This window comes from Coturnix japonica, chromosome 5, assembly GCF_001577835.2.
Source record: "Coturnix japonica isolate 7356 chromosome 5, Coturnix japonica 2.1, whole genome shotgun sequence".
Classification (NCBI taxonomy): Eukaryota; Metazoa; Chordata; class Aves; order Galliformes; family Phasianidae; genus Coturnix; species Coturnix japonica.
Window position 1 is genome coordinate 30,633,664 of NC_029520.1, and position 14,293 is coordinate 30,647,956.

The 14,293-nt window shown below is 37.7% G+C and overlaps 1 protein-coding gene across 2 annotated transcripts in view; it reads right to left on the bottom strand.

The window, feature by feature from the left end:
* NUBPL (nucleotide binding protein like) overlaps nt 1–14,293 on the bottom strand; it is an 88,092-nt gene that overhangs the window by 34,263 nt on the left and 39,536 nt on the right. For both annotated transcript variants that reach the window (XM_015864947.2, XM_015864944.2), the window contains exon 7: nt 7,941–8,034. In XM_015864947.2, coding sequence (XP_015720433.1) covers nt 7,941–8,034 — 94 coding nt within the window. The remainder of the gene's footprint in view (nt 1–7,940; nt 8,035–14,293) is intronic.

Consider the following 14,293-nt stretch of genomic DNA (forward strand, 5'->3'; position numbering starts at 1 on the left):
TAACCAGAAAACCTGTGGAGTGAGATGTAACAAACCAGAAAGACTGACAGAGTTCTAAGGGAAAAAGACACAGAAAGTTGCACTATGTCTCTCTGCCATGCCTGTTGATACATAGGCACTGAACACACTTGCAGAGGCACATCCACATAGCTGCCCCACAGTCTGATCAGACCACAACACTCAATTAAATTTTTGTAGCTTTTGCTACCTCTTCCACTGCATCAATTTTAAACTTCCAGGCAAGACTTACAAGTTATAAATAGCCTAATAAACCTGAATCATCTCTACTGCAGATCTTCACAGGCCCTCTTACCTTCCATTGAACTTCTTGTGATTTCATTGATAAAATATGCCTATAATTATAAGATGCAGTTTGCACTTGAAGATGCAGAACAAAGTATTGAAAGAACAATGGCTTTAGTTTTTGCAAAGATTTCAGCAGGTAATGCTTAAAGTTGTACTAACACTGGAATGTGTCCAGAGACAGGCAATGAAACTGGTGAGGAGTCTTACAAGGAGCAGCTCAGGGAGCTGGGATTGTTTAGTCTGGAGAAGAGGAGGCTCAGGGGAGACCTCACTGCACTCTACAACTTCCTGAAGGGAGGTTGTGATGAGGAGGGGTTTGGACTCTTCTCCAAGGCAACAAACAGAACCCGAGGAAATGACTACAATTGTGCCAGAGGAGATTCAGATTAGCCATAAGGAAAACCTTTTGTTTGTTTCTGTTGGAAATACTACTTCTCTGAAAGAGCGGTCAGGCACTGGAATGGCAGCAGAGAGGTGGTGGAGACACCAACCATAGAGGTGTTCGAGGAACATTTGGAGGTTGTGTTGAGGAACATGGTTCAGTGAGAACTATTGGTGATAGGTGGATGATGGACTGGATGATCTTGTAGGTCTTTTCAAACCCTGGTGATTCTGTGACTTCCCTTTAAGAGATCCTTGAGATTCATAACACATCTCAGAACTGTTCTGAAGCCTGGATCCAAGCTGCATCTCACTTCCAGCCTTCATTTGTCAACTACAATTTTTGACAACAGAAACAAACTACTTCACAGTACAACCTACAGTTACATGAATACAATCATCAATCTATAAATTCCCAATGTTGTGATTGAGGGTTCTTTATTATTCCACCCCAAATCTATGCCTTTTTGTAGTTACTTAAAATATCAGAATATAGCATGAAAGACTAAATCTTCAAGGTCACTTGAAAAAAAAAAAGTATAAACGTGTGATACTAAAAATATTTGCCATTCAAAACAGATGAAGTAAAATTTACCATTATCAAAATCCCAGTTGACTTTCACAAAGAATCCTCAAAAATTTACCATAGAAATGAACAATGCGCTTCCTACATAAAAGAGGAAAGAAAGCTCAAAAACTGAGAAAAACATTGCGTATCATTGTTAGACTAAAAGGAAAGAAGATCAGATGCCTTGCAACTATGATTTGCATCAAAGTAAGAGATTTTCAACAAGGGGCAAATAGACACTTGCACAAAGAGCAGTGACAGAATACAGATACACCTCCCATCAAAGCATACACTACATACAACTTGCATGGCTGCATTGGTTGGTGGTTTTTTTTGATCATCTCTCTTCAGGAAAGAGAGGAAAATGGTGTCATACTTACTCAGACTGCATTTTCAGTTAATATGACTTTTTTTTCCTCACATCAGAATTCTTCCTGCTAACACCACCAATAACTTTTTCTTTTTAAGATCATTATCACTGTTTTCTTTTTAAAATTATTTGAGAATCCTTTCCCCCCCATTTTTTTTTTAAATGTTTCTTTTTGAACAGACTGTCTGTTTATTAACTGGAACTTCCTGTTCTTGTACATTATGATATGTTGACGCAGGATCCAGTTCTGTCTGTATGGGGTTTACATGCCAAAGTTTTGGTGTCAAGGGATTTGCAGGGGTGCCTCTGTGAGCACAGTCCAGCACTGCCTCATGTCAGATCAGAGTCAGCTCCAGCTGCTCCCAAGGGGACCTGCATTGCCAGAGCTGAGCAATGAGCAACATAGGGTGAGCATCTGGCTCAGTAGGTTTGAGAAGGGGAATAACTACTGTGGGTGAAAAAACATGAGAAACAGCCCTGCAGCCACTAAGGTCAGTTCAAGAAGGAGTAGGAAGTGGTCCAGGCACAGGGCAGAAGTTCCGTCCTGCACAGGGGAGGCCCATGGAGGAGCAGGTTGTCCCCTTGCAACCCATGGGCACCATGTGGAGTTTTCTATGGCCATAGAGGAGCCTGCAGCACCGCAGTAGATGGCCTGGAGGAAGAACAACCCACGTAGAGCAAGAGCAAACCCAGACTAGAGCTGCAGCCCATAGAAAGGAGTCTGCAGTGGAGCAGGAGGACCAGAGGAGCTGCTGCCCACAGGAACCTGTGCTGCAGCAGTCCACTCCTGAAGGATGGGACTCATGGTACAGAGCCATGTTGGAGCAGTGCTTGGAAAACTGCAGCCTGTGGGAATCCTCTGCAGGATCAGTTCAGGGACATCATCCCATAGGAGGCAACACAAGCTGAAGCTGGGGCAGAAAGACCACGAAGGAACAGCAGAGATGAAGCATCATGGACTAATCACAGCCCCCTACTCCCCATTTACCCCGCATCACTAGGGGGAAGGAGGTGGGAGCGGATGGATTATAGAGGAAAGTGATTTTAGTATGCTTTTTGTTTCTCAGTGTTCTAGTCTGTTAGTAGTAAGAAATAATCATATCTCAATTGAGTTTGTTTTGCCTATGACAGTAATTGGTGAGCAACCTCTGCATAGTCTCCACCCTTGCACCTTTTCCCATAGTATTTTCTCCTTCTGTTCCTTTGTGTGTGGGGGGGAAAGTGGGTGCACTGCAGTGAGTTCAGTTGGCTGTCATTGTAAAACCACCACAGCGCTATGCACTACTATGACACAGCTGTCTACAAGGCTGCATCCCAGGGCTGTGTGGCACTGCAATAAATATGAATAGTTTGGTTCAGCAGTTTGGCACATAATGGTTAATAATATGTCTTCAGAATTTATGAAAACAATTGGCATTTAAGTTGGTAATACACCTCTACCCATTCCTTCCTCAATTTGCACTTTTGAACAGAAGAATATTGCTATGACTTTTAAAGTTCAATTAATAGAATTAATTAATTAATCACAATTCTTAGAGAATTCCTTTTTGACATAAAACTCCTTTGGTAAACATTCAATAAATACCCGAAGACATCATTCAGGAGATAATTAAGATCTGTGTTTGGTGAAAAAGGCAGTCATTAGAAAAATCACACAATTTGCAGGATAAAGCAACCAAAAGATGGTGTGCTGTATAGGTTTAAAAGGTAAGAAGTGATGGAAGTCATTTGCTGTATGTCTAGCAACGACAGTGCTTCTTTTTTTATGGAGCTTGAAACAAAACATAGAATAGCATTCATGTTGCTTTTCACTTTGCTTATCCCGACTAATAATCTTTTCCAATTTTCAACAGCAGCCTTTTTAAAGGTTATAATAATAAGCTTCTTATAATAACACATGCTTTGTGTGGAGAGAAAAAAAAAATGTTACTTTTGAAAGACTGGGAAATTAAACGCACTGAAATAAAACAACACCTTTTACCTTTAGGTCTCCTGTATAAATTCACCACTGTAATACGTAAAGGACTGTTCAGCAAGATGTGAAATTCCTGGTTTGTCTCAGCCCCACTCCCTACTGACCAGGCACATATCTCTAATGGCTTTCACTGCCATGGCATCTTAGGGTCCATAGAAAAAAGTCACACGACAAAGCTTAGCAAATGAAATGACAATTCCAGTATTAACCCGGAGCCAGATCTGTCAACTGAGACAGAGTGCCGTCTCTAAAGCTGTCAAGCTGTCACATTTGACTATTACTATCTTCACTTTAACATTAATAAAGAATGGGCAACAGGCAGACTAACATAGTTAACAGCTTCCACAATTCAGCTTCTCCAGGAGGAAGTGCTTGTGCTAACAGGGCCCTGGGAACCTTTTTACAACAGGCAGGCACTTTCTCCTACCCATGTAGTAAGTAGCAACAAGTCACAAACAAAGCCTTTCTGTCCAAGCTGGTCTAGGATTTCTATGTGGAAAATAAGACTGGCATCTGAAGACAGAAGCTGGGGTGAAACAAAAATACCTATCGTGTTTCCAAGTAATCATTTCTCACCTGCTAATTAGTTGAAAAATGACTGCAAGCATGAGAAAATTAAGACATTTTGTTGTGCTATGTATTCCTCTAATCTGCCTGAAAATCAAGAAAATTTTAGGAGCCGTGATGCAGGATAAAAAGTTGTTCTAACACTAATGCTCAGTACCCTACCACACACCCCATAGGTTCCTCTCTTAACGTCCAGTGTTACAATGCTACAGATTTACATGTCACATCTGAACAACCTTCCCCCAATAACACCTTTAACAACACCTCTGCCGTTGCTCTTTCTCACACTCACGGAAAAACTTTGTCAAGCAACTGTCAAAAATAAAAAAAAAAATCATGCAGGTTCTACAAATTTATTTAGAGGAAATATTTTCTTTTTTCTTTTTTCCTTTTTTTTTTACGCTGTCTGTCCCCTAGGAAGCCATAGATAAGTAATGAAAACATAATGCAAATACTGTATCTCACATATGCATGCATGCAAATCAAAGTACAACTTTCATGCAAACTAGATAATGCACTTCTGAATGTACTTAACTAGGATATATACGCTGCCTCTGAGGAAAGAAAAAATTATGCTGCTAATACCATGACTGTCCAAGGCATCCTCAAAGGAATAACAAAGAACAAGAAAACTGAAGCGGAAACAGAATGGCACAACAGCTACTTTCTGCAAAAATAAAATAAATAAAGACAGCGCACTGTTTGGAAACATGAATTGCAAATGAAGATGGAGCTCTTAAAAAAAACAAGAATCCTGTAAGCTGCTCCAAAGACATCAGCACTGAGATTTGTGACACTATCTTCTGAACCCTTGAAAGCAACAATGCTGAAGGAAACAAAGGTATGCTAAACAAGGCTATGGAGTGTTGAATGCACAGCAATCTATTAACCACAGGGGAAAAAAAAAGATAGAGAAACAAAAAAAAGTACAGTAAAGTTGTAATACGCAAGAAGCAGCCCTTCCATAGAGAATGAAAAATAAGCGCAACAGACAGCAGAGGAAATTCTATATAAATTGCTAAATTATAATCCACATTAGAACACATGGATTTATAAATCTTAATCACTGTCTGATGTCCTATTCAAAAACATAGTACTTATTTTTACACTACAAGAGTTGACCTCAACTAACACACTGTACTACACCAACTAACATGAAAGGCAAATGCAAACTAATGGCATCATTCCTAATTTTATGAAGTTCAGACAGAAGTAGTAACAAGATGAACTGAGCGACTGTGGAAGCAATGTGATTTTAGAACTCAACGTGCAAACTTCAGCTAGAAGGTAGTAGAAATGTATATATACACACACACAGAGAATAGTCTTTTTTTTTTTTTAAACCAACACTTAATAGTCTAAAGAGGCATGGGAAATGAATTTATCTCCCTTATGGCATATAAAGAGAATCTGTACTGCTTGTTGTTAGTTTAAAGTGGTTTTCTTTATCTTAATTCAACATCTTCTCTAGTTTGACTTACTGAAGAATTGAATTCAATAGGTATGAAACCACATGCTTATGACAACCATATTTAACTGAGAACTTATTAAAAAACTGAATAAAAATGGAAAAATATTTACTCTTAATTCTTCTCTTTGTTACATTCACACAAAAATGAGGACATTGCTATCTGTAAGAAAAAAAATAATCTTTTTTAAACATCTATTACATTCTGAGAAGCCAGGTTAGGGAAAAGAAAAATCTTTCTAAATTACTGTTTCCATTTACTGATGCAATTTATCAATTAGAAACTACTTGTGATCTTCCATAAACATACTACATACAACACAACTTGGAAAACTAGGAAATATAGGACTGAAGTGCATTCTAACACCACTCCTCTGGAAGAAAGGACAGTGCAGAAGCACCACAACCAGTGACACTTCTGAAGACTTTTCTGTAGAATTCTGGGGGAAAATGGCACAAAATCTCATCTCAAGAAGATCAAGAATCTGTCGATCTCTTTGTTAAGTGAGTGAATAACAATTAGTAATATCATACCATATTTTGAAACAACTCAATCAACACCTTTTGGATTTCATAGTTTTACTGCCTTTACATACAAGATTTAATGTGAAAGTCCATCTTAGCAAAAACTTCATACTACTGGTATACATTGCTAAAAACCTTGGTAGTAAAAAGCCCTCCTGATCTGCTACCATTACTCCAAAAGTAATTCCTGCTTTATTATGCAAATTTTGATGGGGTAGTGGTAGAAGCTGAATCTTCCTACTGACATTCCACTACATTTTGTTGTTATGCAACAGATGGCAGCAGAGGGGCACTCTGACAAAATGGTATCTAACATGCAAGTGCACGTGAAGAAAGTGAGGCACTTGGTGCATTTCTGCACTTGCGATGGTGGTTCACCTCCACTGGTGCAGATTTGTATGAGTGTGGCATTCAGGCTCTTGTTCATGGCTGCCAAAATTGCATATCTAATGGTGGTGACTTGAAAAAGTGTTTGGTAGCTAAGAATTTGTTCTATCAAGTAATGTTACTGTGATGATCTTTGTAGTTGTTTAAGTTTCCATGGAACTAAATAGGAAGCATTACTTTTGTACTGATCTAAGTGTGCAACATGCACTAAGTACCAATACCAAGAGTTAGTCTCAATGATGCTTGTGGGTCTCTACCAACTTGCAACATCCTATGATTCATTATTTGAGATAATGGGCTTTACTCATGGTTTTCTTCTCATCATACACCTAAGATCGCAGATAAGCAAAGGCAATAGAAGACTCACACTTCTTAAGAGAAATGTTCATTAAATCCTTTGTCACAATTCTGTTGATTATGCTCAACGCAATCACAGAGAGCAGAGTGATCCCCCTGAGGATATTAACAATTTAGGGGCAACAGCACTGCAGCTGAAGTAACATTTGAGTTTCGTATATGTCAAAACACTTAGATTTTTCTAAACTGACATCATGGAAGCTTGTGAGATACCACCACATAGCTTTTGCACTAGATTTAACTTTTTCAGACATTCAGACATGTAGATATGAATAATTACCATTACCACACAAGAATACACCTTACAAGATAAATATACTATTTGTCTGATTTAAAAATGACTCCCTTCATTCCACTAAGTTCCTAACATTCATCAGACAGGTTATTGGCGATTGCTTCTGCTGAAGTACGGCAGACAGGTAAGACCCTTACACTCTATTAGATCTCATGAGATGCCAAGCATATCCTTTCACAAGCAGCATTTCTAACTCCTGCTTAAGCCACTGGGATTAGAAGGCAGCCTATATATCTCAAGACTAATTTTTCAAAGTTCATACTGCCTACAAAAATTCAAATTCATAACACAAGAGGAAAATGAATGCATCAGTGCACTACAGTGCTGCAGTTTAACTGAACACATGCTGTGCGTTAACAGCATTGACAGCTTCTAATTAAAAAGCAATCATGAAGAAAAACAATTTTATTGTATTAACATGTAGCAGCTAGAGACAAAGGAACTACTTTTCTGTATTAGCCTTAACAGACATTGGCATACCTGCCTTTCTTTCCAGAATACTGAAATAACTGACTTCTCAACCTTTATGAAACTTAACTCGAGAGAATGCAACACAATCTCAATATAGACATGCTAAAAATCCCTGACAGTGTTTTTCCTATCACTAAAGTACTGACATAATAGTTACTTAGTGTGTTAGAAAAATGATTAATAGAATTTTTTACTAGCATTATTAACAATGACTTCTTTAATGCTACCAGACTATTTCAAATCTCAGAAACAGTCAAATGATGTACATACCTGCAATTGGAATATTCTGTGAGATTGATAGTTGTACATCTCCAGTCCCAGGTGGCATATCAATTACTAAATAGTCCAGTTCACCCCAGTCAACCTAGAGGAAAACAAAACGTATGTTGGAGCTTTGAAGGGTTTTTATTTAAGACACTTTAAAGGACATGAGGACGGAAACAAAACACATTATGTAGAACAGGTGAGCCAAGGACACCTCAAAGAATGACAGAGACAATGTCATTTGTTGTGTAACAAATATTGCTTAAAACCTGTTTCCATCAAATACTGACTAATTTTGCAAATTACTTGTCAACTCCTTGAAATTATGTATAATCTCCTAAGCAATCCTTATTAAGCTGCTTCTGTGAGGTCATTCATGCATGTAGAACTACTGGTACTAAATGTACTGATATTTACTAGGAAAAAGAGCCATTTATTAAAAAAAAAAAAAAAAAAAAAGTTAAATTAAAGTCTATTACAAAAAATGATTTGTTAAATTAAAGTCACCAGGTATAATACACAGATCTACAGTGCACATAAGACATCACAGAATAAATCAAGACTACTGGTTGCTAGGCATCAAATGAGAGTGATGAAAGGTCCTAGGTTCAAACCTGGAATTTCTGTGATTATGTATGTTCTTGACTAGTACAGACCTTCTGGTGGGCTAAATAGCTCTCCCTACAATGCTGTGTACTTCGGATCTTCATGAGCTCCAATGCAAAGGAGCTGTTGAGCAATACAGCCCCTCCTAAACCAGAAAAGGAAACAGTACTTACCCAATTTATGTAAAACCAAGCTACACTTTGCCTAAACATTTCCCAGTGGCCAACTAAACCTTAGGAGACCCATGATTTGACTCTGACTCGGTGTAGGTTAATACCAGGGCACTTTTTCTAGCCAGCAACAATGACACGAGGTCTGTTGTCTCTACAGTACAGAAGCTCTAGAAATCACAGCCAAATTAGAGACAATGAAGATGCACAAATGTCTCCCCTCGCTCTTTGGTCCACACAGACAATGTGATTATATGCTGTATCTGATTCGAGCTACAGATACAGCCTAAGACCTGCACTAAATAAGAAAACGCTTAACTAGAATTTCATCTTCTCATGTTTTACATGTTTCCTTAGTGTCATCTGAACAGCAAAAACAACCAACAATTTTGCCTGTCTCCAGTTATTGTTCTGAAGCGTCAGACTTTGTCAAGGGAATGTTCATTTCATCGAGTCTTTGTATAGATAGAGATGCTGGGGAAGCACAAACCATGCTAAGTCCACCCTACTAATACAATGTAGCAGTCCAGCAAGAATCAGAATGGTTCAGGGCTGATGGCTAAAGACAGAAGATTTCAAAGCACTTCCTGGGAAAGGCTGATGGGAAAGTTGAGTTACCAGATCTTACTTTAGGCATCTAAATTAGGAGTTCTGAATTGACATCAGGCCCTCTTCCTATTCCTAGTTTCCTTTACGCTGCAGATACACTAAATGGTGCCAAAGAGCATTTCTAGCTAAACAGAAAATGCTACTTTTTTTTTTTTTTTTAACCACAGCAAACACTGCATGTTTCTTTATTTTTACATTTAGCATTGATCAATATTATAATACTATCAATATTTTGCCAGTGAAAATGACATATGCTGAGCAGATTTCTTAAGTAATTAACATTCATAATCATATCAAGATTATAAGTCCAAAGAAGAATCTCACTTACATGCAGAAATGTACAACCTAAAGATAAGCATGAGATACAGAGGCCAGATTATTTCAAAAGTCTACTGTTTTTACTTATTTTTCTTATCTTGTTTTGTAATTAGCAACATTAATTACATATCAGAGCTTGAAGACGTCTCCTTTTCCAGAGACAATTAACTTTGCTCACATAGAAGCATGAACTTTATATTTTTATATTTCTTAATTAAAAATTAACCATTACAAAAGTGACAAATTGAAAGGTTACTGATACAGATGCTACAAAGCAGCAGTAGCTTACAACAAGAGAAAAGTCAAATTCCTTAGAGATCTTCAACTAAACACATCTGCCATAAAAGGTGGATATTTAAATATACAAGAATAGAGCTTTCATGATAATCACAGCCATTTTGCAACATTAAGGTAGTGAGTGTTTCATTCATACAAAGGTTTAGATCAAAATGCCTTTTTTTCCCTCATGTCTTTAAAATGTATGATCCTGGCATCTTTTGTTAAGCCCAAATTTACATGTCCACTCACTATGTTCTCCTTCCTTAAATCCTTCTGTAGAAACTTCGAATAAACTCATTTCTTGCCTTCTGCCTTGCAGCAAGATGCAGACCTGAAACACACATGCAACTATCCATCTTTACTGTTATTCTGACTCTCCTACCTAGTCTGCCAAAACCAGTTATGGTTTTAGAAAAACTCAGATACTGAGTTCCAGTTCTTTACTACATAAGCTCAGCTTCAAGCATCACCTCAAAAGAATACTGCAAAATAGTTAAACAAACAAACCCTCACCACCTTTGCCAGGGATGACTGAATAAACTGCTTTCAAAATTCACTAAGTAGAATGGGAGAAAGGTTACAGAAATTCAAAGGCATCAGAGCTATTTGCCTCAACCTTGCTTAGTGACTCCATAACAAGAACTTCCTGGATTGCATAATGAATAATGATTTTTAAGTTATAAACCTTTGCAAACAGATGTTAACAATGGAATCTTAAGCACATGGTGAACCTCATGGTAAATCTCATTGCTAGGCAACAGTAAAAATACTCCTAACACACAGGGCAATTACATTATAATGCTTTAGCTAATTCATGGCATTGAAATCACCTTATTTGTTTTCTTCAAATTAATTATTGAAAAAATTATCCTCGTCAAATTAATTGTGTTCTGCTATTATTCCTACAAATCTGACAAGAAAAAAAAAATGGAGAAAGTACACCAATATAGCAGCAGTGTAAAGGACATTTTTCTGCTCTACAGAGTAGCAGCAAGACAGGCTCCTGTCATGCTAGTTCAAAAATGAAGTAATAGAGATATTTAGATGTGGACATGTTGAATATGTGCAAGAATTACCCTCCGCACAGCTCACAATTGTGCCAGTACAACTGTTGGAAGTGGGACAGCAAACCAGACTGGAAACTACTCCTTATTAAAAAAATGCATCTCTCTATATATTTTAGATTGTTTAAAAGAACTAAGCTAGTGTTTTTGCCTGGGAACAAACAATATCCTGCAGCCAGTACGGACCTGCTTGGACACAGGCTGGAGAATTCCACACCTCACCTCATTTCACTCTGCAGACCTCTGCTTGGTGCAGAACAGGACTATGACAAACACTGGATTTCAGTTGCTCCTCCATCCTTGTCCCACAAGGGTATGCAATACGGCAGGCTTTTATTAAACAATTATTCAATATAATTTGGAAGGTGTAACTATTCGTTATAGAAACGCACACATTATTAACTGAGGAAAAAAAATCCAAGTCTTTTACTAAATATTGATAAAGCAGAAAAAAGAGAGACATTTTTAATTAACTTAAAACTGGTACATATAATCATAGGAGTGGCTTTCTGAAGTCTCTTATTGTCATTCTTTCAACATTATTAAAATTGGATGTATAATCAGGTTGTGATATAAAACACTAATTTGAATGCAAATCTTGTTTATATGCAAGAATTCACCAACTAAGGATCACCAGTCCTGGTGTTGTCCTACGGTTCTAAGTGCACCTGCATGCAAATGTTCTTGCATATAAGTAAATGAGCTCAGATTAACAGCACATTACACTAAAGGAGTTCCCTTTGCAAGCACTAAGCAGACAGCAGTTACAAAAGCCTGCCTTGTAGCATCTGTAACCTGTCAGCACCTCCACCCATGTCTAAGAGTGCTAAAACCTTCGACGTTCTAATATACACAGTGTGTAAAACATTTCAAACCATAGAAATATAATTTTGCTTTCCATAAGTATATCATTCATCTTTTTTAAAAAAAGGTTTCACTTGACATTTATTGTTAAGCAACATAATTAAGTGCCACGTGCCTCTGTGTTTTTCCCTTGCTCAGGAACACCATGAATGCTTCCATGTAAATTACTTGAATCAATCACTGTTTATGTGACAATTCATAATCAAAGCACCAGATACGCATTTTGAGCAAGGGTTCCAAATGGCAAGACAAACCTCAGAGCATAGAAAAAAACATGCCTTTTCTGTTGAGGAATTAAGGCTGAGAATCCTGCGCACATGAGGTAAAAATGACAGAATATTAGCACAGAAGAAGGATTGCTGCTTGTGGTTTTGAAGTAATCCTGGTGTTTGGTAAATAACAGAAGATATTATTTATTTGTTCTTACTAAGAGGAATACACGCAGAGTTCCAATCAAACAGCACTGCAGGTGCAGACTTGGCAGCAGCCAGCCAAGCTCTGAACACCAGTATCAGAAAAGTCTAAGAGCTACACTGCAGACAGCCTAAGGTCTATTCCTGCCTACCGCCCCCTCCTCCTAACCATTGTGTTGGGGACATATATGTGATTCAGTGCAGACAAAGAGCTGAATGTAACAAAGCTCAGAAAACGTGTTATAAACTCAGTATGAATATGTACAGAAATTTTCATCTACCTATTAATGAAAAAAAACATTACAGATGAATTCCCTGAAAATTTACTTAAATAGTCTCCTCAAAGATATACAGGCAGTAGGGATTAAAATGCAGTTCCACATTATATGAAAACAGATTATTAATATTATGATGAAACTTATAATATTGTAATTTTTTTAAAACATATACTCGTTCTCACAAATATTTGATAAAGCACAGGAGATGCTCAGTCCCTGCACAAACTTTCTCTCCACCACTGAAATAATTACTTGCACTGTAGCAGCTTCTTACACTATAGCAGGAGATTCCATAGTGCTTAATGCAACTTGACACTTTCTGAATGAAGAACACTGCTCCTCTGACTTGTCCTGTGAAGCTTAACCAATCTTGAAGACTTGCAATTTAACACCACAAAAAACCGATGCACTGCAGTAATTCAAATCCCCTCTAAGGTATTTTTGAGCAGTCACTTTTTTTCTTTCTTTTTTTTTTTTTTTGCCAAAGTTCAGAGAGAAATTGAGGTGAAGCCTGAGAACAGTTTTCTCCAAAGATTTCCATAAGGAGAAGGAAATTCTCCTATTCTTTTCAAATATAAACTTTAAATGCCTAGAAATCAGAGCTGTGTTAAAGTCAACCACTGAAACGGGAACTGGCCTCCTCCTCCCTGATGGTTTTTTACAGCATTAAGATCTGAAGGCAGATGAAGAATATGATGCAGTAAGCCTGAGGTTTCTGTTGCCCTCACCAAATACAACCTACAGGTTAACCCGCCTAAACTACCATATCCCAGATGACTCAAAAACGAGGAGTTTGAGGACAGGCACTTGATGCCAAGCTCCTACCCAACCACAGGAAGACCAGCCAAGGCTGTATCAGCCTCAGAGACACTGAGATGTTGAGCAGCCTGACATATCCTCAACAGCCTGGCTGGTCACTGGAGATAACTGAAAAGGAGTAGCTTTGCGCATCCCCAAAACAGTTACTGGAGATAGTATCAGCAATGTTATGTATAAAAATTTCCCTGTGGAAGTGCCTTTGTGAGATGAAACTTATTTCACAGCAATTCAAAGCACTTGCTCTCTAATAGAAGACATTTTGAGAAACAAACAGTTATGCAGTTTTGAGACTGATCACTCATCTGCTACTCTCTACCCTTGACCCACAAACAGCCCATACAATGTAACACAGACCACTTTTCTTCAGAAATATACCTTCTTACTGTTCAGTGATATAAGATTGTCTGCAGTTCAGCTTCTCAATAATGATGTTCAGAACATAATTGTGGAAGACAATTTTCTCTTCTTATGCCTTTCAGCAATAAAGTTAAGTAAAGAAAACAAACACAAAATCATAACCCCAAGCAAATTGGAAGAAAGTGAGATAGTAACACATCATCCAAATGAATTAATAAACAGGTTGGTGCAATTGCTTTAAGGATATCGCCTAAACAATTAAGCCTCTTAGAGCTCTGCCTAAGCACAGAGGGACATTGGCATTATTTAACTATCAGTCTCAAAGTTAACAGACCACTTCTAAGGCAATGTTATTAGGAATCCATTTCAGCTCCTAAGATTTACCTGTACTGTCTGCACAACAGATATCAAAAGGGAGAAATTCATTAAATCAGCCCTCCACGTATGATTTAGCCAGTATTCCTCTAATGATGTTAAAAAGCTGGTGTATAATTCAAGACTGAATGCCTAAGCTACAAACAGAAAGCTATTTGCCTAATTCTCTTTACAAGTCATTTAACTCCTTTAAACTTCAGTTTATAT